The following is a 26797-nucleotide window of genomic DNA, read 5'->3' on the forward strand; positions in this document are numbered from 1 at the left end:
ACTATGTAGTATTACAGGATAGATAGATAGATACTTTATTAATCCCAAGGTGAAATTCACACGTATCTGACACTGCCATCTTTTTTGAATGTATTAATTCATAATTCGAACATTTTTTTGTTGGTGCAGTTTTAGCTGTTATCAGCAAACCAGGTAGGTGTCTGTTCAGTGAGAAGGGGAAACCTTGTCATTTTCAATTGCATCCTAACATCACTTGCCCGGTGGAGGAGTTAATAGGTGCCAACTTTTAAAATAATTTAGCTTAATTTAAAAGTCCTATTTTTGAATTTCAAACATCTGTCACTATTGAAAACCATGTCTTTCACTACTTTATCCAAATATATAAAAAATGTATTTTAAAATGTGTGAAATATTTGAAAACGAATATTGTAATTTTTTCTAGTGTCATCTACCTCATGAAAAACATACATGTATGCACAGAATAAACCCATATGCAGATATTTAGAATGAATTCAAATCTGATATGTTAAATATATCTCTTCGTTATTGGTTCAGTCAGTAAGTAAAGAGGTGAGCTAGTGGACCCAAATTTTTTTTTTTTTTTTTTTTTTTTTTTTTTTTAAATGACACAGAAATTCTTCAGGCTGTTGGTCTTTCTAAGGGAGGTCAGATTTACATTGTAATTATAGTGGTGCCATTAGTAATCATGGAGTGCAAACCTTGAGCTACCTTCTCATTACAGTAGAATCTGATAGGTTTGTCTGTGTCTGTCTGTTCTTGAACTGAGGTCCTTGTACAACTCTTAACTCTGCCATTACACCACTCTCATGTTGCCACTTTGATGTGATTCACTTTTAAATTGCAGCCATGATCAAAACAGATATTTAAGGTGTGTATGTGTGTTTTTTAAAAGAACATTTTACATTTAGTTTCTGACAAATCCAGAATTCAAGTGTATCCTGCAAAACTGAAAATCTTCCCATTTTAGCAAACATGTTTATATTAAGCAAACATTAAAAGAATTTATGCACATATATATAGAGCCAACATTAAAATAGTGAGTGCTGTTGTGGAGAGGAGGAGGTGATATGTTCAATGCTTATTTTTTTGCTAATTTGCTGCTGCCACAGGTTTAATATTCATGTTTTACACTGACTGATAGGCTAGTGAGAGCTTTGGCAATAACTGATAACTTTGTTACACTATACCATTGTTTATGATTGAAGGAAATACATTTTACAGGTGTTAAAAAAATGTAATGATATTTTTCATACCTTGATAAACACTTGCCATATTTGAGGATCTAAAATATTTCAGACAGTTAAGTGGTTTTCTTGATGGACAAATGTAAATCAGTTTTCAGGCTGATTAGAGGATAATTTCAAACAGCATTACTCCGCTATTGTAAGTTATGCCCTCTCGTTACTTTTAGCATTTTTAACTAAGCCTGGTTTGATAAGCCAGTAAGAGCAGAGCATTGTATAATGCATGCTACAAACAAGCAAAAATTTGCACCAAGAATCAGGATTTTATATTGGTCTACCATTTTCTCTAATTACTTTGTTTCAAGCGTACGTGGCTTTGACATAAACCTGCACTTGGTTTCCAAGTCCCTAGTAATATGGCAAGTGTTAGGCAGTAGGTAATGGTCTTAGGGAGATGGAACCTTTCCCATATATACAGTATGTAAAATGTTATTTTAGTAATTACATGATCATTGCCAAATTTCCCCCAGGTGACAACGTTTTGTTCAATCTATCTAGCTATCTACATTATCTATCGCTCAGGCTTATGTTTAGTAACTTATACTGTGCTATTTGTCTACAGAACGCCTACTTCTTATTTGTGGTGACAAACCTGCCTTATATAGCCATCAGTCTTCCTCCCCAACCACAGCTGGCACACTTATAGTGTAATAAGGTCCATAAATGCATTATTTGTAATTACTTGTATAATTTTGGCTGGCATTAATAATTAGACAAGTTTAAAACAAATCATAGTTTATGTAAGAGTGAAAAATGGTTTGTATCTTCTCACCTCCATGAGCAAGTGGAAAAGATGTCTCAATTCTGAAAGTTTTTGTTTGTTCAAATCTTAAATCTCTAACAGTGGTGTAGTAATTTGATGTTTCATGTACAGTGGAACCTCGGTTCACGAATGTCTCAGTATACGTACAAATCGGTTTACGACCAAAAAGTTCACCAAACTTTTTCCTCAGTTCACGACTACACACTCGGTATACAAACAAGCCAGTTTCCCTTTCAGTTTGTACATGTTCAGTCTCTCCCTGTGCATTTCCTGTGCAGCAAGCGAGAGAGTGGGAGACACACACGAGCACAAACACACAGGCAGCGCGCGAGAGAGACTGCGCACACACAGGCAGCATGCATGCGAGAGAGACGCACACACACAGGCACACAGAGGCAGCGTGGGAGAGAGAGATGCGCATGCACACACAGAGGCAGCGCGCGCCAGACAGACAGACAGACAGACAGACAGACAGAGAGCACACACGCACACACACGCGAGAGGGGGCTGAACACATAAGGTAGGAAGGCAGTTAAAGAATGCACTGGGCTTGATTTTGTTTTCACTTCTGTTTACAGCGATCGGTTCGTAGCGTGCGTTGTTGCAATGTTACTTTTCTTGGTGGTTTATTAAATTACGGATGTTTTCAAATGTTCATTTTTTTCCCCTGTGCTTAAAACTCATTTAAAAAAAAAAAAGTGTTTTTAGCCAGCGGTTGGTAGCGTTATAGTGCGAACTATTGCAGTGTTAGTTTTCTCTGTTGTTCAAGGTTTTCTGTGTTATTCAATGTTTTTACATTTAGTTTACTATTACGCTGTACATTCTATGGTTTAATTAACTATATTTGTGCTTAAAAACTTTAAAAAATATATTTACATACAGTTCTTATGGTCTGGAACGGATTAATTGTATTTACATACAATCCTATGGGGGAAATTGCTTCGGTTCACAACCAAATCGGTTTACGACTAGAGTTTTGGAACGAATTATGGTCGTGAACCGAGGTTTCACTGTATCTCAATCCTAAATATTTCATCTCTTTGTAATCTAGTTCGTTTTTAATGCTACAAATGGGGCTAAGAAGCCAAAAGACCAAACCTAAAAATGACATTAAAATTATTTATTCTTCATTAGAAGCAAGCTTTTTCTGTTGTGGAAAAGACACTGTTGACTAGTCTTCATTGTCTATTCCATTTGTGCTGTGTATCATCGATGTGGTGTACTTGTGTAACTGTGTATGTGACAAATAATTTCTTGAATCTAGTTATTTGAGGTTTTTCAGGTATGGCATATTGATGTTTTAAAGTTTTACTAGTAATAGTGGCTAATAATGTTAACTAGTGCTGGACAGTATGACCAAAATTCTATATCATGGTATTTTTCAAAATTATACTGGTTTCATGGTATTCAACCATATTTTTTTCCCATGCATGAGTGGATGTTAACCACATTTTCCACTGCAATTACTGCAGTAGACTGGCTAAGAATAACCTATTTCACTGTCATGAGAATTGTACATTGTACAAAAAAACATTTTAATATGCACACAAGTATTAATACAGGTTTCCATGACCCCATAAAGTGATAGTTTTCAAGGGGGTGGCACTAATGAAGAGAAGGAATCGCATTGCATGACAGTTGCAGTCAAAATATAGAACCTTTTTATTGAACAAATTTTGCAAACAACTTAAACTATAATTTTGACAGTATATTTAAAACCATCCAAAGAGGCATTTAATTTTTTAATATAAATTGTATTAAATCATCCTTAATTAACTAGATCAGTGTTTGTCTTGTGAGTGGTAGGTCTACAATAATGTTGATATTTTTCCAGCCATTGTATATTTTAAATTTCCACTGCTTTTGTTTGTTGAACCTATCATATTATTCTTATATTTGAAGAATTACAAATGTTTCATTTTATTCCCACATTACAATACAAATAGAAAGTTATGGTAAATAGGTGTAGGATTTCGCTTTAATGGAATAAGGTAGCTTTAAAATAGTTTTTTTTTTTATCAAAATATTTTTTTGTTGTCTTGAACATGCAATATTGACAATACATTGAGAAAACTTAAAATGATGACAGAAGGCAAAGTTCTTCCAGTCCTGCCAGTGTCGTTTGTTTTTTGTTTTTGTTTATTTAATCAATTTTTATTAACTGATAACATTGAATTATTGAAAACTAGCCAAAGTACCCAGTGTTTCTCAGATATAAATAAATTGGGGGGGGGGGGGGGGGGGGGGGGATATCCTTTTTTTTTAATGGCTAAACACAACCTTAACTAAAACATATAGACATACTCTTAGACAAAAATTGTAATCCAATGAGAAAATAAAATTGTTATCCATATTTGTTGGCAAGATGTTATACAAACCTGTGGTTTTTATAACACACATGCAAAATTTTATTTGCTGTTTTTGCATGTTTAGCAGACAGAAATCCAAACCGATTGTTTTATTTACATAGATAGACAAAAGGAAAGCCTAAATGACATATGTCCCTTTCCTACCACAGCATTTATTTTAAAAATTAATCTTTTTATTTTTTTTAAATTTCTAAACCTTCATAAAGCTTGTACACTTGTGACATCTTTGGGCAACGAAAGCCGTCATGTATCTTAACACTTATTGCCCATAAACCCCATTGAGTCTTCAGCTTCTAATTACTCCTCCAGTATGTAATTGGTGAACAAAAGGTCTTATTAAAATGTTCATTAATACTCTTGATGTTCCTGTTGTTTCATGTTTGATAATAGATCTCTGTGGCTCAGTATACCTTACACTATATGTTTAAGAAAAGAGATGGGGAAAGAGTCTGTGTACTGTTATATATCTGTGCATGTGGCAATAGGTGAACACACCATTTTAATATCTATGCATAAAAATATAATTGAACTGTCAGGTGGAGTTATTTCACATAAATCACTGCGTTGTTAGGCATTCGGAGCAGTTGACATCAGTAGGTAGCACTGTATTCCACTGAGTTCATGAAGCCCTTTGGTTCTGCTTGATTGTCGGAATGCTCGTTTCTCATATGTGTGGATAATTACAACCAGGTTTAAACTCTTGAATTGTAAGTTGTTTTTAAACACTTGCCTTCTAATTAATGGCGCAACTGCCAATAAAAAGACTGACCTAGTAATAATAAGGTACAAAAACTCCATCTTTATTAAAGTGGATCATAAATACCTCTTCCAGATTATGTGGCCCTACGACTTTGTTGCTCAATTCACTGTTCTTCCTAACCTATAGTGCCATCCATCCATCCATTGTCTCCCGCTTATCCGAGGTCGGGTCGCGGGGGCAGCAGCTTGAGCAGAGATGCCCAGACTTCCCTCTCCCCGGCCACTTCTTCTAGCTCTTCCGGGAGAATCCCAAGGCGTTCCCAGGCCAGTCAAGAGACATAGTCCCTCCAGCGTGTCCTGGGTCTTCCCCGGGGCCTCCTCCCAGTTGGACGTGCCTGGAACACCTCACCAGGGAGGCGTCCAGGAGGCATCCTGATCAGATGCCCGAGCCACCTCATCTGACTCCTCTCGATGCGGAGGAGCAGCGGCTCTACTCTGAGCCCCTCCCGGATGACTGAGCTTCTCACCCTATCTTTAAGGGAAAGCCCAGACACCCTGCGGAGGAAACTCATTTCAGCCGCTTGTATTCGCGATCTCGTTCTTTCGGTCACTACCCATAGCTCATGACCATAGGTGAGGGTAGGAACATAGATCGACTGGTAAATTGAGAGCTGAGCCGCCTTTTTCACCACGACAGACCGATGCAACGCCCGCATTACTGCGGATGCCGCACCGATCCGCCTGTCGATCTCACGCTCCATTCTTCCCTCACTCGTGAACAAGACCCCGAGATACTTGAACTCCTCCACTTGGGGCAGGATCTCGCTACCAACCCTGAGAGGGCACTCCACCCTTTTCCGGTTGAGGACCATGGTCTCGGATTTGGAGGTGCTGATTCTCATCCCAGCCGCTTCACACTCGGCTGCGAACCGATCCAGAAAGAGCTGAAGATCACGGCCTGATGAAGCAAACAGAACAACATCATCTGCAAAAAGCAGTGACCCAATCCTGAGCCCACCAAACCGGACCCCCTCAACACCCTGGCTGCGCCTAGAAATTCTGTCCATAAAAGTTATGAACAGAATCGGTGACAAAGGGCAGCCCTGGCGGAGTCCAACTCTCACTGGAAACGGGTTCGACTTACTGCCGGCAATGCGGACCAAGCTCTGGCACTGATCGTACAGGGACTGAACAGCCCTTATCAGGGGGGCCGGTACCCCATACTCTCGGAGTACCCCACACAGGATTCCCCGAGGGACATGGTCGAATGCCTTTTCTAAGTCCACAAAACACATGTAGACTGGTTGGGCAAACTCCCATGCACCCTCCAGGACCCTGCTAAGGGTATAGAGCTGGTCCACTGTTCCGCGACCAGGACGAAAACCACACTGTTCCTCCTGAATCCGAGGCTCGACTATCCGACGGACCCTCCTCTCCAGGACCCCTGAATAGACTTTTCCAGGGAGGCTGAGGAGTGTGATCCCTCTGTAGTTGGAACACACCCTCCGATCCCCCTTCTTAAAGAGGGGGACCACCACCCCGGTCTGCCAATCCAGAGGCACTGTCCCTGATGTCCATGCGATGTTGCAGAGGCGTGTCAGCCAAGACAGTCCTACAACATCCAGAGCCTTGAGGAACTCCGGGCGTATCTCATCCACCCCCAGGGCCCTGCCACCAAGGAGTTTTTTGACCACCTCGGTGACCTCAGTCCCAGAGATGGGGGAGTCCACCTCTGAGTCCCCAGGCTCTGCTTCCTCATTGGAAGGCATGTTAATGGGATTGAGGAGGTCTTCGAAGTATTCCCCCTACCGACCCACAACGTCCCGAGTCGAGGTCAGCAGCGCACCATCCCCACCATATACAGTGTTGACACTGCACTGCTTCCCCTTCCTGAGACGCCGGATGGTGGACCAGAATCTCCTCGAAGCCGTCCGAAAGTCATTCTCCATGGCCTCCCCAAACTCCTCCCACGCCCGAGTTTTTGCCTCAGCAACCACCAAAGCCGCATTCCGCTTGGCCTGCCGGTACCTATCAGCTGCCTCCGGGGTCCCACAGGACTAAAGGGTCCTGTAGGACTCCTTCTTCAGCTTGACGGCATCCTTCACCGCCGGTGTCCACCAGCGGGTTCGGGGATTGCCGCCACGACAGGCACCGACCACCTTACGGCCACAGCTCCGGTCAGCTGCCTCAACAATAGAGGCACGGAACATGGCCCATTCGGACTCAATGTCCCCCACCTCCCTCGGGATGTGGTCGAAGTTCTGCCGGAGGTGGGAGTTGAAGCTACTTCTGACGGGGCTCTGCCAGACGTTCCCAGCAGACCCTCACAACACGTTTGGGCCTACCACGCCTGACCGGCATCCTCCCCCACCATCGAAGCCAACTCACCACCAGGTGGTGATCAGTTGACAGCTCCGCCCCTCTCTTCACCCGAGTGTCCAAGACATGTGGCCGCAAGTCCGACGACACGACCACAAAGTCGATCATCGAACTGAGGCCTAGGGTGTCCTGGTGCCAAGTGCACATATGAACACCCCTATGCTTGAACATGGTGTTCGTTATGGACAATCCGTGACGAGCACAGAAGTCCAATAACAAAACACCGCTCGGGTTCAGATCAGGGGGGCCATTCCTCCCAATCACGCCCTTCCAGGTCTCACTGTCATTGCCCACGTGAGCATTGAAGTCTCCCAGCAGAACGAGGGAGTCCCCAGAAGGTATGCCCTCTAGCACCCCCTCCAGGGACTCCAAAAAGGGTGGGTACTCCGAACTGCTGTTCGGTGCATACGCACAAACAACAGTTAGGACCCGTCCCCCCACCCGAAGGCGAAGGGAGGCTACCCTCTCGTCCACCGGGGTAAACCCCAATGTACAGGCTCCAAGTTGGGGGGCAATAAGTATACCCACACCTGCTCGGCGCCTCTCACCGGGGGCAACTCCAGAGTGGTAGAGAGTCCAGCCCCTCTCAAGGAGATTGATTCCAGAGTCCAAGCTGTGCGTCGAGGTGAGCCCGACTATATCTAGCCGGAACCTCTCAACTTCGCGCACTAGCTCAGGCTCCTTCCCCTTCAGAGAGGTGACATTCCACGTCCCAAGAGCCAGTTTCTGTAGCCGAGGTCCCCGCCTTCGGCCACCACCCAACTCACACTGCACCCGACCTCCTTGGCCCCTCCCATAGGTGGTGAGCCCATGGGAAGGGGGACCCACGTTGCCTCTTCGGGCTGTGCCCGGCCGAGCCCCATGGGTGCAGGCCCGGCCACCAGGCGCTCGCCATCGAGCCCCACCTCCAGGCCTGGCTCCAGAGTGGGGCCCCGGTGACCCGCGTCCGGGCAAGGGAAAACGCCGTCCAAAATGGTTTTTCTTCATAGGAGGTTTGTTTAACCGCTCTTTGTCTCATCCCTCACCTAGGACCAGTTTGCCTTGGGTGGCCCTACCAGGGGCATAAAGCCCCGGACAACAGAGCTCCTAGGATCATTGGGACACGCAAACCCCTCCACCACGATAAGGTGACGGTTAAAGGAGGGGTAACCTATAGTGAAGGTGTAATAATTAGCCTCTATTTTTCCTCCTGTCCAGCACATGTTCAGAATCAAACAGGAACGTTGTCTCAGGAGGACAAAGTGGAAATTTTTCAATAAAACAAAACAAATAGTAGAAAATATGCATGTTTAAAGGAATAAACCAAGATTGGCCGAAAGACAAACCTACAGCTCCTACAGTCCTCCAGGAATGAGTTTAGCAAAATCTGAACCTAACTACGTTTATTTTTCAACCTGCAGTAGGGTATTTGTTTGCTTTATCTTTTGTTGAATTATTCTCAACTACAGAAGTGCTTTCGAATAAAACGTTTAGCAATGACAGCTGCTTTTATGGAACTAAATTATCATTTTTTTCCCCTTCTATCCTTTTCTTAAAAATGTCAGAATAGAGTATAAAACCCCAAAGAGTTAAATGTATGTCTTTCACATAACATTCGAAGAGTGAGGCTGTGCCTTGACAGCTTTAGTGGTTGTAATGTTAAGATGACCAACCTGTCAATGTAATGCGATGTTCCCAGTGTAACAACCTCCAAAATAATTTAATGCATGTCCAAATTGACAGCTTGAAATTTTATGTTTCCGCAAACCTTTCACAACAGTCTATTGATTAGACTGCAATTTGCCACATGTTGCCTTTTGGATTATTTAATGTCATATTGATGAGTAGCACATGCTGAGATTTTGTTGACAGTCTCTCGTTTATAGTCAGTAGTTTTTTTGTAGCCAGCCTGTCAAAGATCTTCTATTTGGACATTTAAACTTTCAAGGAGATGCCCTTGGTTCTATAAGTGGATCATATAATAATCCCACAATGAAATTCTTCTTACATTTTATTTGTGTAGTGTTCAAAAATTAATAACTGAGGTGATAGGGGATAGAAAATACATGTAGTAGACAAAAGTGCAAGCTGGAGTGATTGTCCACCCATTTGTCTGTTTTATGAATCACGTCAGGGTGAAGAAGGCAAGAGCATATCCTGGTTAAAAGCAGGTTCAAGGTAGGAATTATTCAACCCAAATCAAAAATAAAATCTTGTTCATTTGAATTCAAGGAGCTATATGACATGTAGGAAACACCTGATCAGAGAAGTGCACTGAGAAATAAATTAGCAAGTTGCGATTTTAGTTTGGTGATTGACTGAGTTCTTTTGTCCAGTGCACGTACAAATAACATCTATTTGTTTCTGGAGATTCACTGATTTTTGTTTTTTTCACCTGTCCTAGCAGTACCAGGGTGTTTACAATATGCAAGCTTTCGAGAAGGGGCCAGAGTTGCCTCAAAAGCTTGCATATTGTAATCTTTTTAGTTAACCAGTAAAAGGTGTCATTTTTTGCTTGATTTCTCACTACATTCACCTGTCCTATAAACTGTAGATTTTGTTAAAACAAAAGCATAAAGCTTAAATTTATATTGGAACACAATACAACTTACTTTTGTATAGCACTTTTTACTGAGTGCAGGAACAGAGCACTGCAAACAAATTCTTAGGTAAAATGAACATATAGATTATACTAAATTCAAATTTAGTACATAGAAGGATTCGGATTTGTTGAAGCACACAGGAAAAAAAGTAGAAGCTGATTAACATAAATGGAAACCAACTATATCTGTCCGTTATTTGCTTGATGAACTACATCCAGTTGACAATGGTGGGAGTTGAAGGTTATCTTTGACTTGGTTGTCATTGTCTTTCTCCTTCACTTCCGACACAGTCACAGTCCTGGAGAGCTCGGCAGACTAGCTGCGTGTCCTCTCCTGGGCATCCTATAGTAGAGCATGTGCTGGGTCATTCAATCAGATGAAATAATCTTTCTATCCTTAATCTTTAAAGCAAGCCAGGAGGGGGAGTGGCCATGGTGACAGTATTATGATAACTTGCCCAAATAAAATGACGTTTTGGGTTGCATCTGGTTGGAAAACTTCATCTTGCTCACTTCCTTGCTGTCACTAAGTCCTGTCTTGCTGCTTAAGTTCATCATATGCATAGCTTTATATTTAATACACATCATAAAAGTGCGTTGTTGGGTATATGTAGCCTTTTAGGCTTTATATCCAGTTCCCTATTTATCAATAGGAGTGTTATAAACATATAAATGTCTAATCCAACCAGTAATGTTATCTGAAGTGTACAGCACTGTATCTTTGCTTAGAATATTTTATTGTGCTAGGGTGCTTCCAGCCTATGTCAAAAAACAACTGAAGAAATGATCTGAATTATCCACGTCAATTACTAGATTCGGCTTGGCTTCAAATCAACAGTCAAATCAGATGAGTCAGCCAAGATGAAATCTGTTCATCTCTAATTGTATTTTGTCTTTTTGTTAACCTAATATATATAATTACAATTGCCACATAATTAGTGACTTTTCCAGGCTGAAGACCGTAGTTCAGCACTTATGCCTTTGTGGATAGCCATCACTTTGAGAACAAGATGGATAGGAACGTTTGATGTCTAGTTAAACTATATGGTTTGATTAGTTGTGGCAAGAGCCATTATTCCATAGGTGCACACAATCAACAATCAAATATGGGCAAATAATACTAAACAATATAGGAATAAAATTGTGATTGCAGACCGATGATCACCACTCAGTATCTACATGGTATTATATGGTGTCTAAAAAGACTGTTATTAATCCTTTAAAGAAGAAAAATGTGAATCCCATCTTATATTACTTTGACAAGATAAACAGTGAAGAGTGCAGTAAAAGTTAACTTCACTTCCTCAGAGATTAAGTAAAATTTTTAATTTAACCAAGGATTACAAAACTTTTGCATTAAGAGAAAGTTGCACATGACCGTCGTAGTCAAAATGAGCATAACACATGGTGTGAAAATAGACATGTTCGAGGAAGTGACACAACTGTGACTTACTTCAATTGAAACTAATATTTGCTTTTAGAATTTAGTTAAGTACTAGGTTTTAGTAATCACTATTCAAAGGTTGTAATGTAATGAATCCACTGTGTTTTCCTTTTGTTAACTTTTGACAATGGCCAAGTGGCATATTGGGAATGATGGCACATTTTATAGGGCATAATGTGCTGGATGTATGGAATCAGACAGTTAAGCTCCAGATGGAGTGTTAGAGGCAAGTGGAAAAAATTATTGTATAGCACCAAAAAATATGTTGTAAAGCATCTTTCAGAGGTTGCAGGGATTCTTAAACAAAATTCACTGTCCTTGTTTTGAGCGCTTGACTCATTTGGTTATTCACAATATTATAGTGAAGCAAGGTTTTTAAAAGAGAAACATGCAGTATGTAAACATTGTATTATTAAAATCAAGGCCTTCAGCAAACTAGAGTACTCACATATGGTCATGGCCTATCTCTCTTCAGAAGTCCCCCCTTCAACCCCCAAACTGCAGCTGATAGGATCACTTTGATGGCTGATTTATATTGAGTTTATAATTTGCAAACTGACACAGAGTCGGAGAACCAAGAAACTTCATTTAAAATCACTTGTTGTTGACAAGCTCCTAATGTTTTTTTTTTGCTTGTGCTCTGATTCATTAAAGTTCTTCTCCGCCTGAGCTACACCAGATCTCTGCAAACTAAACAAAAGAAGTCTAATGTCCTTTAATAAGAGAAAATTGATTTGGAGCATCAGGATATTCCCCCGTTTCTGTGAATCAAATAGTGTTTAAAATATTTTCTTGTTATACATATTTTAGCTTATTGAGTAAATAGCTAATGGTCTTCTCATACATTTTATGCAACCCAAGAAATTTTAAATACATATATTTTATTTGACAACAATACTACAGACATGACCGTTTATCTTGGAAGATCACGCAGCACAAAAGTAGGATTATATGCCTATCTGTGTGTTGTTTAATATAACTTAATATTCCCTATCTTACTATAGAAAATCCTGAGACACTTTCCGTATTAAAAGAATCAATGGGGGAATGGAATGAGTCAAGAGTTATTCTAATTAGATACAGTGCATCCGGAAAGTATTCATAGCGCATCAGTTTTTTTTCTACACTGAGACATCAACTATCGTTGAATTGCCAGGAACCCCACAATATATTATCCTTCAAATGTCTAGTTCATAATATGACAAGGTTACAATTTGTTTTGCATTACATCACATAATGCAATTTGACTTAAAGTTGAAATCATCTCTTTACCTGTAAAAATGTCAACCTGTTATACAGTGCATCCGGAAAGTATTCACAGTGCATCACTTTTTCCACATTTTATGTTACAGCCTTATTCCAAAATGGATTAAATTCATTTTTTTTCCTCAGAATTCTACATACAACACCCCATAATGACAACATGAAAAAAGTTTACTTGAGGTTTTTGCAAATTTATTAAAAATAAAAAAACTGAGAAAGCATATGTATATAAGTATTCACAGCCTTTGCTCAATACTTTGTCGACGCACCTTTGGCAGCAATTACAGCCTCAAGTCTTTTTGAATATGATGCCACAAGCGTGGCACACCTATCCTTGGCCAGTTTCACCCGTTCCTCTTTGCAGCACCTCTCAAGCTCCATCAGGTTGGATGGGAAGCGTCGGTGCACAGCCATTTTAAGATCTCTCTAGAGATGTTCAATCGGATTCAAGTCTGGGCTCTGGCTGGGCCACTCAAGGACATTCACAGAGTTGTCCTGAAGCCACTCCTTTTAGGCGGAGTGGTGGCTTTGAGGCTAGGGATCTGCACTGGCAATCGGAAGGTTGCCGGTTCGAATCCCGTAAATGCCAAAAGGGACTCTGCTCTGTTGGGCCCTTAAGCAAGGCCCTTAACCTGCAATTGCTAAGCGCTTTGAGTAGTGAGAAAAGCGCTATATAAATGCAAAAAAAATTATTATTATTATTATATCTTGGCTGTGTGCTTAGGGTCGTTATCCTGCTGAAAGATGAACTTTCGCCCCAGTCTGAGGTCAAGAGCGCTCTGGAGCAGGTTTTCATCCAGGATATCTCTGTACATTGCTGCAGTCATCTTTCCCTTTATCCTGACTAGTCTCCCAGTCCCTGCCGCTGAGAAACATCCCCACAGCATGATGCTGCCACAACCATGCTTCACTGTAGGGGTGGTATTGGCCTGGTGATGAGCGGTGCCTGGTTTCCTCCAAACGTGACACCTGGCATTTACACCAAAGAGTTCAATCTTTGTCTCATCAGACCAGAGAATTTCTTTCTCATGGTCTGAGAGTCCTTCAGGTGCCTTTTGGCAAACTCCAGGTGGGCTGCCATGTGCCTTTTACTAAGGAGTGGCTTCCATCTGGCCACTCTACCATACAGGCCTGATTGGTGGATTGCTGCAGAGATGGTTGTCCTTCTGGAAGATTTTCCTCTCTCCACAGAGGACCTCTGGAGCTCTGACAAAGTGACCATCGGGTTCTTGGTCACTTCCCTGACTAAGGCCCTTCTCCCCCAATCACTGCCAGCTCTAGGAAGAGTCCTGGTGGTTTCGAACTTCTTCCACTTACGAATGATGGAGACCACTGTGCTCATTGGGACCTTCAAAGCAGCAGAAAGTTTTCTGTAACCTTCCCCAGATTTGTGCCTTGAGACAATCCTGTCTCAGGTCTACAGACAATTCCTTTGACTTCATGCTTGGTTTGTGCTCTGACATGAACTGTCAACTGTGGGACCTTTATATAGACAGGTGTGTGCCTTTCCAAATCATGTCCAATCAACTGCATTTACCATAGGTGGACTCCAATTAAGCTGCAGAAACATCTCAAGGACGATCAGGGGAAACAGGATGCACCTGAGCTCCATTTTGAGCTTCATGGCAAAGACTGTGAATACTTATGTACATGTGCTTTCTCAATTTTTTTATTTTTAATAAATTTGCAAAAATCTCAAACTTTTTTCACGTTGTCATTATGGGGTGTTGTATGTAGAATTCTGAGGGAAAAAAATGAATATAATCCATTTTGGAATAAGGCTGTAACATAACAAAATGTGGAAAAAGTGATGCACTGTGAATACTTTCCGGATGCACTGTATAACAGGTTGACATTTTTACAGGTAAAGAAATGATTTCAACTTTAAGTCAAATTGCATTACGTGATGTAATGCAAAACATAAATTGTAACCTTGTCATATTATGAACTAGACATTTGAAGGATAATATATTGTGGGGTTCCTGGCAATTCAACGATAGTTGATGTCTCACTGTAGAAAATTTGATTTTAAAAAGTGGGGGACAATGAGCATGTGACTATTGTCTTTTAAAATGTGTGGCCTGCCAACTTGAACTATTACTGAAAACTTACATGTAGAGTAGAGGTTTCCAGTTTCATAGTGAAGATAAGACGTGGACATCATCTAGTGATTTATCAATTTGTGACCAGTCCCCTCTACTCCCTAGATTGTGTAGGCATGTCACTTTTTTAGTACTTTGTAGCTGATTGTTTTATTTAAGAATATTGCACTTAATCATGAGTAAGGTTGGAGGCTTTGAAAATTTACTGCAGTGCTTGGTATTTAGGAGAGTTGCAAAACAAATCACCGTCTCAAAATAAGTAATCCTGCATCAAAATGTCATGTTCACTTGTGGAGAAGTGTGAGCTTCTGTTGGTATTTGTAATATTTTATCTGGGTCAAGTGTTAGTTATGGTAAAAAAAAATGAAATACTAATGCTTTCCTGTGTCTTTGAAGAAGTATTAGAAGAGACAGTTTTACTGTCTTGAGTTGAAAAGAATAATTTTAGAAAAAGATGACGTGCTGTGAAATATTAACATTTACACAGAACTGCTGACAGTTTAGCTGTCTTAACAAATATTGGCATAAAATTATGCACACACAACTGCATGTTTTGTCTTTAGTGCTATTAATAGTTTGGTATCCTTTGAAAGATGACATATTCTTACAAATGCACTATGCTTCCCCTTTGTGCAAAACCTGTGTTTTGGTCTATGCAGTGTACTTTGTTTAAAGCACACAGCCTGCCATATTGAATATTGACTGTGTATAATTTAAAAAAATACATTTTGGTTTCCTGTTAAAGAAAACATGCACTTCTTTGAGGCTGCAGCTTTTTGTTTTCTTTCTTTCTGCTTACTACCCTTTACACTGGACCTCTAAAAGTCATTTTCAATTACTAGTATTACGGTGAAAGTGCTTATTTATGGCGAGCATAACTCTGGCACAGTGACATCCATCACTTTTGACAATGGTTCCTGAATACTCTTCAAAGGTGGTTGTCCAGACATTTTTGACTTATGTTGGTACCCCATAGCCATTTCGATATGTGTTTCTTGTACAAAAGGTTTCATTTTATTAACTGTAGACTAATCAAGCTCTACTTCCCTATTGAAAACCATTCAATGACCTTAGCATATTGCTAATGTTTCTTGACAAAAAATACAAAGTCTGAGAGCTTTTTAAGGCGTATGGACAGTTTGCAGAATTATCGGAATGTGACCAGAAATGCACCTGACAGCAAAGAAAAAGTTCTACAATTGCATATAAGCAATGCAAAATGAGGCCCATCTCTCAAGATCTCTGAGCAGTGTGGTTGTCCATTGATTAGGGAAAACCTTTTGCACAAATAAGAGACGTACCTTCATTTACTTACCTATCAGGTCACCTAGTTTACTCTTTGTATAGTGAACACATCATGTGGTTATCTTCCCCTTCTCATTCAGTTTCCCTGTTTAAAAATAAAAAGTAAAAAGGGACCAGTTAACACCACTCCCCATTATAAGGCCAGTGTCCAGTTTTACTGAACTGATAACTGAGTTTCATGTCAAGTGCTTTAACAGTCTTAATGGAATTACCATGTTGAAAATGATAGCAAATATAAATAAAAACTAAAATCAAAGCAAGTTGGCAAAATACATTGGACACTTCAGAAATGTTAGCTGAGGTGAGATGATTATGGTCTCCTATTAGGTTATTTCTATTTAATATCCACAGTAGGTAGTTTAGCCATTGAATTGCAGAGGCAGGTTATAAAATAGATGCAAGAATTTTTGCCAGTTTGAGTTCCATTGCCTAATTACTTAATTGGCTTAATCTACCCTTATTGACTGTTTTCCTTATTAACTTAAATACCTGTTTTTTTAATGTGGTAATTTTGGATTTTTGTATTGATTTCTGTTCTAAAATGAACATAATTCATTCTGTTCTCAAGTGGCTTTTTTCTTTTTATTTTCATTAAAGAACTGTTTAATTATGAACTATACATTTTCTGACTTTAGCTAAATGTTTAAAATCATCACTGTATTGAAAACAATACATTTGTGCTGCATCTCCGTTTGTTATTGGTTATATCTTGCCAGTAAATGTGTGTGGCAAGTATGGTTTTATGTATACCTGGTACTTGTCTCTTGCACTTCTGTCTTCATTGTCTGTCATAAATGGGAATGGTCAGTAAAGAAATTAGCAAAATATGTTTTATCTTTAGCACCCATTAGCCACATGGGTGCAGATAACAGAAAAACAACGAAAACAATGTAGAATCATTGTAGAAATAGTAAAATGTGTAAACCAAGGCATTTGTAAATACCTTGTTTTTAAGGGCAGTATTTGAAGTTAAACTATATCAGCAACTAATGCAAAACTAAAGCAAACTCTGCTGGTGATAATGTCTGCTTTACATTTTAAGTCTTCATAAGATTTTTGTTTTGTCCTTATTCAGATTGCTGCAAAGATGGGTGGAGATACAATGGCCCACTTGAATAATTCACCACCTGTTGTAGATCCTACCCTTTACGGTTATGGTGGGCAGAAAAGAAACCTGGAAGAAGGAGGTAAGTGTGTCTGAAATTTTATAACATTTTTTGGAGTGATTGAAGCATCAAATGTGATATTTATTATGCTAGGGAATGTTGACAGTTAAACTTGTTTAGTTGCATTTTGCTGTATGTAGCTTTGAGATTAAAAAATAAAAGGTCCAGCTCAGTTAGTTGTGCTGGTACTTTACATCTCCTTGGAGTCTGGTTTCAAACTCTCATCTGGTTACAGTTTTGATGGAGTTTGCATGTACTGCTCATGTAAGTGTGAGGTTTCCCAGATAACTAAGTTCACCCCTCATATCCCAACCGTGTACAGTTTAGGTTCATTGACTAAAGGTGCAAGTATGTCCTGTGATGGAAGGGTGCAAGTATGTCCTGTGATGGTTTCTGCCTTGTGTCTGATGCTCTCTGCAACCTATATATGTGGACAACATGCAGAACTGAGTTGTCTGGAAAGTGTGAAATTAACAAACCTTGTTTTAAATCTTACATTATTCATGTTGTTTAGTAGACAATGGCAACCTGGAAACCCTTTTTCATTTTAGCTCCAAATAACAGAACAATTTTTCAAGACAGACTTGAAGTGATGTCACTCCTATTTATATGTTGTGTGCCTCTCAACCAAATTCTTAATCAACAGACCAACTGTGACAAAAACAAAGCACTTTATGCCTCATCTGGTTGATAGGGTCTGAAATTTATTAAAAAAAAAAAAAAAAAAACTGTAGTATCTCAGTAGCTTTCTGTACTCTTCCTGGTGGCTTCTATGGGCTCCTATCCACTTTGCTGACATTGTTAGATGTATTAAGTTTCTGAAAAAAAAATTTGTTTTTGTGTACTTGTGCTTTCTGAATTTAGACTGAAAAATATTTTCAATTTATACAAGTATAGCATACTCTGGTCTTGGTGTATGCAAAAATTCTCATCAGTGTGAAAACACTTTAAAATCCTACAACATTATTTAGTACCATTGATTTCAGTGACAAACACTTTGTCAGCTATCATTTACTGTTAAAACATTGATACTATGATATAGTTGCAAAGCACTTTTACTGTGGAGTCTGAATTACACTACAGTTATAGGACTATAATGGTTGAATATAATAAACATTTAAATTATTATTAAAGTATTTAAGAGAATGAAATACTGACAGTCCCTAAGAGGAGCCTATAACTGGCCTGACATCAAAAAATAGAATGCTATGTGGAAACTAATCAACTGAAACAATTGTTTCAAAAAAAGTGAAAGAAGGTACTGTGAGGCATTAAATTAACAATCAGTTCAATGTTGTCTAGTTGGTCTTTGGACCTTCACGTACATCTTTGTAGTTTCACTTCAGCAAATTAAATACACAAGTATTGTGTCATGCCTGAGTTAAGATTTATATTCTAATGATACCTTTTTATAGAAGATACATATGTGACAAGGTGCCAGTGTAGTGGAGCCAGCTGGATTGTAAAGGGTTGTTTTGCTTCAGGCCCTTATCTTCTGAGTTTTAACTAGCAGCTTTTTGCTGTTTTATGAAGAAAGAATTACTATAATCCAGACAAGAGGTGATGGTCATTTATCAAAGAACTTTTTCTCTCTAGGAGAGGTAGAGCAGGAACTCTTGTTTCAGAGTAAATTCTACCTTTTGTCTCAATTTCAAGGCCAGATATGATGGTGAGCAGCAGTTTAACTGTTTTGCAGATTCCACAAAAAGCAGATCTATATTTTGACACATTTGGTATATGGTACACTGTATTTGTCTCCAAATGCAGCTGATCTGCTGCTCCACTTTTTGTAATTTTATTTTATTTTTTGCACACCTAATGTGTGCAGAAACATTGGTAGTAACTTGAATAACCAAGTGAAACTTTCTGGCTGTAATGTTAGCTTTGATTATTTATAAAAAAAACAAAAAAAAAAAAACTCATTTGTCAGTTTGTTTTTCCCCCCAGTAACCCACCTGCCACTTGCCTTTTCCATCAACATACAGTATATTGGTGCCTGGTCTGTCACCATTTGCATCAGACGTTTGTGATCCCCTCTGTCATTATCTAAAATATTAAAGTTCAAATTTAAATGTTACATAAATTGTGAATCATGAAGCCACCTATTAGCCAGGAAAATATTTTGGCAGTACACTACCTAAATCGCAACAGTCACATATCAAATTTAAAGTGGCACAACTTTCGGGTAAGAAAGGACAACCCACATTAACACAGAAAAAACATGAGCTCCTCTGTTGTCTTTTTCTTCAAAGTGGATGTAAAATAGATTGTCACTGAGGTCCATGTCCCTGCTCATGATTGATCATACGAGGGCAATCCCAAAAGTAAGGTCTCCAAAGCAGTGGGGACCTAGAGAAACTGTTCGTATGGCTGTTGGCCACACTGTTGTGATTGGTGCTTCCTCCACTCCCAAACAAGCATATGCGGCTTCGCTGGGATGCTCAATCTTGGCTTGGCAGCCCTTGAAAATGGAGCTCCCATTGAACGCTACCGCCAAGTGCGAAGTTCGCGCAGGAGACCATCAATTTCCGACGAGACAGTCGCGAAGGTTGAGGAAAACATGCGTAAAGATCGGCGGTTGGAACTTCATCACCCACCCACCCACCCACCCACCCTATAGTCTGGACTTGGCACCCAGTGACTACCACCTGTTCACTAAGTTGAAAGAACATTTGTCCGGAAGGCGATTCTGCTCCGACAAAGAGGTGAAAGATGAGGTTCAACGCTTCCTGAAGGACATGGCGCCGAGCTGGTATGACATGGGCATTCTAAAACTACCACAGCGTCTACAAAAATGCATCGACCGACATGGCGATTATGTAGAAAAATAAATAAGTCTTTAACCTTTAAAATGATGTAAATATTATAGAAAATAAACTGTTTGTATTTATACTTTTGGGATTGCCCTCGTATTTTGTAATTTATATACTGTGTGTCTCAGGTTTGAGGTGTTGATTTTTTTTTAAGTTGCCTTTAAGTGGGTAATCAGCATTTGTGTTTAAGTTAGATGGTATTTTAGAGCCTCCTTAGGATAATCACTTATGCATTCTCAGATACATTTCCATATACTACATACTAGAAACTATGCAGTTTTGAATACTTCTTACCCAAAAGGCTTCAGGTTTAAATCATTGCATGCCTCCAAGGCTGACCCTGAGCAATTACTTAATCCAAATGTTAGGAATTGTGTTCTCACCATTTATGCACTTCACACAATGCTTTTGAACTAGGGTGCAACATGAAAAGTTCTATTACAGAAGACCTCCAGGTAATTTAACTTTTTGTGTTCTCAAGAGACCACCTTCCAGCCTGACTGTACTTTTGTAAGTTTTTGACATGATAAAAAGAATGTAGATTACTGCAGTTGAATTAATTACAAGAAGAATCTGTGTGACATCAGGTTGCCATTTTGTATTGTTACTCTTTGAATTGTTATTCAAAAATCCAGAATGTTGAAAGTGATGTCAATTTTACTGTTTCTAGGCAACATGGTGGCATAGTGTAGCAGCCTCACAGTTTAGGGTGCTGGGTGTGAAATTTTGCCTGTTCTCCCTCTATCGGTTTAGAGTGTGTGGTGATTTTTTTTTTTTTTTGGTGATGCTCCAGTTTCCAACCCATATCCCAGAGACATTTAAGTTCATCAGAGGTGATCTATACTATATGAGTGAGTGTGCCATTCTATCCACTGTGCACTATCCAGCGATCTTTCCTGCTTTCCCCCTGGTAATGCAGTGATAGGCTACTGCCTCAAAGCTCCTTTGGATTCAGTAGGTTTGGTAATAAATGAATGGGGTGGTATTTTAAGTCTGTGGTTACAAACTTGGAATAAGTTATTTAGACTTCTAGGATTATCTGGAAATTACAAGGGAATGGACGGAAGAACTTGCTCAGAATGAGATAGCCTGCTCAGGTCCTTCAGATTGTCACTGCAGTGACCCTCATCAAGATAAGTGGAGTGAAAAAGATGATGAGTGGTGTTTGATTAGTGAAGTATCTTTTTAGAGTACATATAGTCAATAGTTTCAATAGTTAATTCTGAAGTGTTTTGCCTAAGGAAGTCCCTCTACAAGGAAACTACATGCATTGCTAGAATGTAAACTGCATTCCAGACAATCACAAGTCTTCTGACAGTACATAAATGGCCTATTCTAATAAGAGATCATCTAAATTAACATTAAAAATAATAGAGTTGGAATTGGTTTACAGTGGTTGAATATTTTGTGGTAGAATTTTAATTACTATGAAGTGCTGTCCAAAATCATAAGCATCATCTTTATATGTCAACAAAATAGTGTTTTGTTTTCACTGAGATCAGCGGAACTTTTTTATGATGTCAAGCATTCTTTAGCCTTAAATGTGTGGAAAACATAAGGAAATGTCATCTTAGGCTAATGACTATTTTATGAACCTGGCTTGGATTTGCAGCTAGTTTCGTATATGCTTCAGTGATGTTCATCACACATTACTGTATTGGATTTAGAATGTTCAGTAAGTTATCGATATACAGTTTGCCTGCTAGGATTTTGCCCTACTTGGTGACCTTGTGTAAAATAAGTTAAGCTCTCCTCAGCCTAAAGTATTATACTATTAATCAACTAGAATACAAAAATAACTGTTTATTTAGCTTACATGCCTTCATCAAAGTTATATTACTGCTCGATGATGACAAACATGTCTGAATGCATGCAGTGCAGCTACAAGAATAGCTGCTAAGTGTTGGTGGGTAATGTCCTCTTTGACTGTAGAATGTCAGAAGTGCTACAAAATTAAATAGAAATTATTTAAAGTCTACACTTATAAAAATACTAACAGCTCCACTGAACAAACACCTGCTTATGCGGTGTACTTAGAGGGTTTGAGTTTTAACACACAATTGCAGGAATTGTGCATCTCCTTTGAAAATCCTAAGTTTACTTTTGTTAAACTGAAAAAGGTAATTTCAGCACAGAAAAAGTAGAAGGCTTTCATTACATTTTTTAATCCTTTGACAGTGTGTTCAAAAATAAAAATGTGATAAGTACATGCTTTGATTACATGCCTTGCTCTCTCAATCAGTAATGAGTTGGGATGGTTTTAACTTATGGGGTCTCGCAGGTCAATGAGGAAAGTTGAATTGACAGCAAGATAGATTGACGGCTAATAAACACCATATATAGTAAAGGTGGGGAGGGGGAGATTTACACAGAAGAAATATCCACAGAAGAATTTTGGCATATTTGTACCACTCTGTATAATTAATAGATGATAAAGAAGTTTTTATTTCTTTAACATTGCTCTTGAGTTTCCTATAAGTAAAAGTTTGTGATGCCGCAATAATTTGAAATGTAAAAGCAATGCATTTTATTTGTACATAGATTTCTGTATAAGTTGTCTGTCCATAAGTACTCATGTAAACCACAAACCAAGACCAAAATGGCAAATGTGGCATCTCAAATACTAGGGAGGGCATGGGGGTGATAAACTCTCAAAAATCCAGGACTTATACCTGACAGCATTGGGGGCTGGCTGTGGTGGCTTAGCCTACCAATATTACGAATGCAGTTAAGTGTAGTACTTTTTGTCTTTTATAATACATAGGCTACTTCAATTTCAAAATTGTGATTTCAACATGAAATCAGTTAATCATATAGCCTTACTGCAGCCTAGTATTCTGCAACATGAGCTGACTGGAGTGTTTGTCTGCTGATTTTTGCTAAATTTAGAATTCACAAGTTAATTGGAGAAAGGAAAGAACCAAGAAACATCTTCTAAAATTGCCTGTTTCATTCAGCAGCAAAAAATGAAAAACATTATCTTAGTGGGGGAAGCAAAGCATCACAGGATGCCCTTCATGGTAAATTAATGTGGACCATATATCAATGTTTTGAAAGCTGAATCGTGTTCAGTCTGTTTTTACATGACTATGATGGTTTAATATATTGTTGAAAATGGCAGGTTGCTGGTCTACATGTGCCTTGAGTCATTTTCTTATTAGGTGCAGCAGATTGCCAAATTTGTGCCTTTAGGGATATGATTTAAACTTTACTGGAAAATAAAAGAAAATGTAAATTGCAGTATATTGTTGAACTCGGTCATGTAACAATTTAAAATGTAAAATTGCGCTCTTTTAACTTGATTCAAGTTTAAAGATAAAATTGTCTTAAAAGAGTTCTGGCAATTTCAACCCCTAATATATAGCCTTGATAAGGAAATAGTCCTCTCAATGTAGGGAGCTACAATTGTCCACTTGGCTGTCCAGCTATTTTACAAACAACTTGTACATTTGTTTGTCACGGGGAGGCAGTGCCTGTCCCAGCTACACAAGACACAAGATATACTGGACCCCACTCCATAGCAAGTACACTCATGAAAACGCACTTGTGTGTATTGAGACAATTCAGAGTCACTTCATTAACCTCCATGTGTTTGGGATGTGAAAGGGAAACCAGAGTCCCAGGAGGAAAACTCTCACAGACAGAAGCAGAATGACACACTTCATAGGCAGTACCAGGTTTTCTTCTATGAGTCAGAAAACTGACACAAATTCCAAACCAATGTGCAATCTCTGTACTTTGAATTTTTTTTTTTTTTTTTTTTTTGCATGACCTTTGGAGGTCTGAGCTCAGGGTCAACCTTTGTACAACACCCTGGAGCAGTTTAAGTTAAGCACCTTGCTCAAGGGCCCAATGGAATAGGATTCCTTCTAGAAGAAACCGTATTAGCACCAGCAGCCTTCCAGATACCAGTGCAGATCATTAGCCTCAGAGCCACCACTGGTCTATAATAGTAATGAAACTAAGTATTTCAAAGTTTGCACATTGGTCAGACATTTGTATGGTCTTTGTGCATAATGCTGCTTTGAAGAATGAGTGAGAAGTGCTGAGGCTGTATGAACTATATTTAATACTAGGGATGCACCGATACCGAAACAGGTATCTGGTATCGGCCTCGATACCACATTTTCTAAAGTACTCGTTAAAAGTCCCCCGATACCGGGGACCGATACCACGGTCTGAGAAATGTCTATGTTTGAGCGGCGTGTAAGGGGTTAATCACAGGCGCCGAGTGCCCGCCCCCAAGCCCCGGCTGCAGCTCAGAGCGGGGAGAAGGCAAGGTGAGGCGAGACATGTCAGCCGTGTGGAACTATTTCAAAGTGAATGAAGACGACAAAACAAAGGCGGACTGCAAATTGTGCTCAGCGAAATTGTCCAGAGGAGGCTCAAAAGGTAGCGCATTTAACACAAGTAATTTAATCAAGCACCTAAAATCCCAACACGACAACGAGTACAAAGAGTTTACCCACGGTTCTAAACCAACACAACCCACGCTGCAGCAAACTCTTGCAAGACGAGAGAAAATGTCCAGAGACAATCCACGTGCTGTGAAAATAACACCGGCAATTATCGAGTACATTGCATTGAGTGACCAGCCACTCTCGGAGGTAGAAAATGTGGGATTCCTGCATCTCCTCCATGTTCTGGAGCCCAGATATGATATCCCAAGCCGCCGCTACATGACTGACACGGAGCTGCCTAAACTACACGACTCCGTGAAAAAACATATCCACAGCCTACTGCAAGCCTCCTCTGCGTTTAGTTTCACCACGGATATTTGGACAAGCAGTGTTAGCCCCGTGTCGCTAATTAGCCTAACCTCCCAGTGGATAGACGAGAGAGTCTTGTTTTTTTTGTTAAATTATATGACTAAAGCTGTTACCTGTAAATTTAAATCATGTTTTTATTAAGTACTCGGTATCGGCAAGTACTCGGTATCGGCGAGTACTGAAATGCAAGTACTCGTACTCGTTTTCCAAAAAAGTGGTATCGGTGCATCCCTATTTAATACTAGACAAAGAGCCCGTTTCGAAAAACGTAAGATGAAACGGGCACGAGTTTGTGTCAGCAGTGTATGAAGAACAAATGATAAGTAACGAAGAAGTTGTTCTGTAATGATTGTAGTCCGCTTTACTCATTACTGTACAGGCTTGTACTGTTAGTTGATGAATTTTCCAGGCCTATAGTATAATATTGAATGATGAATGTTCCAGTACAATATGGAATAGTAATAAGTATAAGCACCACAAACCTGATATAGGTGTATTGAATGAATGCGTAATTAGGCCTCGAGCTGTAGTCGAAATCGCCTTTCAGGCCTCTAGAGCTTTAATCGAAGTCACCTTTCTCTTTGAATTTTTGCGGCCGTAAATCCGCCGCCTGCCGCGATGTCGGTCTCGTAAGGTTTTTCGGGCAGCTGCGCAGAAGGCGACTGCGCATTCGGCTTCGGACAGACGTGAGTGAGTGAGTGAGTAGGCTGGCGAATTATAAATAAGATAATGGGACATCATTTGCATAGTAATTTCACCAAGTATATTTTGGGAAAATATGTCCTTGTATCATCAAGTTTGTCAAAGAATCCATAGATTATGCATTTATTTAAATAAATTCTTTACATTTAAAAAAGGTGTCAAGCCTAGAAGTTTGGGTATTAGCACACCATGTCTTGTATGTATTGATCTTGGCTTCAATAGTAAGACCTTATTTATTTATTTATTTAATTTTTTTAAACAGTGGACTACTTGTTGATGCATAGTGTGGAGGTTTTCTATGAGTTCCACACCAGCACAGCAGCTGTTTCAGACCTCTTGATTTTTTTTATTAATGGTTCAATATACAGTCATATGAAAAAGTTTGGGGACACCTCTTAATTCTTTGGAATTTTGGTGGATTTTTTTACACCATCTGCAGCAAGATGTTCTTGCACGTCTTTGGAGGTGATCCGTGGATTGTCTGTAACCGTTCTCACAATCCTGCGCATGTGCCGCTCCTGTATATTTCTTGGCCTGCCAGACCTGGGTTTAACAGCAACTGTGCCTGTGGCCTTCCATTTAGTTTAAACCTATGAGAGAGCTTTTTGTAGCCTTCCCCTAAACCATGATACTGAACAATCTTTGTTTTCAGATCTTTTGAGAGTTGCTTTGAGGATCCCATGCTGTCACTCTTCAGAGGAGAGTCAAAGGGAAGGAATCACAACGTGCAATTGACCATCTTTAATACTTTTTCTCATGATTGGACACACCTGTCTGTGACGTTCAAGGCTTAACGAGCTAATCCAACCAATTTGGTGTTGCAAGTAATCAGCATTGACCAGTTACATGCATTTAAATCAGCAAAATTACAAGGGTACCCAAATTTTTGCACAGCCAGTTTTTCACATTTGATTTAATTTCATACAACTAAATACTGCTTCACTAAAAATCTTTGTTCAGAAAACACCCCAGTACTCAGATATTCCTAGGAAATGAAAGACATACCACTGTTATCTTTTTTGTTGAAAATAGAGTAAATTATTCTGCAGGCTGAGAGGGGTTCCCAAACCTTTTCATATGACTGTGTTTACCCTATTCTGAATGAACCATGATGTTCATGACAAGTGCATATTCACCAATAATTGCATCACATCGTTTTTCCCTGTTTGTAGCTACTCGAGTGTTTGTGCTTCAGGATTACAGACAGTGTGACTTA

General features: G+C 39.5%; 1 protein-coding gene across 2 annotated transcripts in view; it reads left to right on the forward strand.

Moving 5' to 3' along the window:
* fubp3 (far upstream element (FUSE) binding protein 3) overlaps nt 1-26797 on the forward strand; it is a 98164-nt gene that overhangs the window by 20211 nt on the left and 51156 nt on the right. For both annotated transcript variants that reach the window (XM_028808544.2, XM_028808545.2), the window contains exon 2: nt 17207-17318. In XM_028808544.2, the coding sequence (XP_028664377.2) occupies nt 17207-17318 (112 nt within the window). The remainder of the gene's footprint in view (nt 1-17206; nt 17319-26797) is intronic.

Source organism: Erpetoichthys calabaricus, chromosome 9, assembly GCF_900747795.2.
Source record: "Erpetoichthys calabaricus chromosome 9, fErpCal1.3, whole genome shotgun sequence".
NCBI classification, from domain to species: domain Eukaryota; kingdom Metazoa; phylum Chordata; class Cladistia; order Polypteriformes; family Polypteridae; genus Erpetoichthys; species Erpetoichthys calabaricus.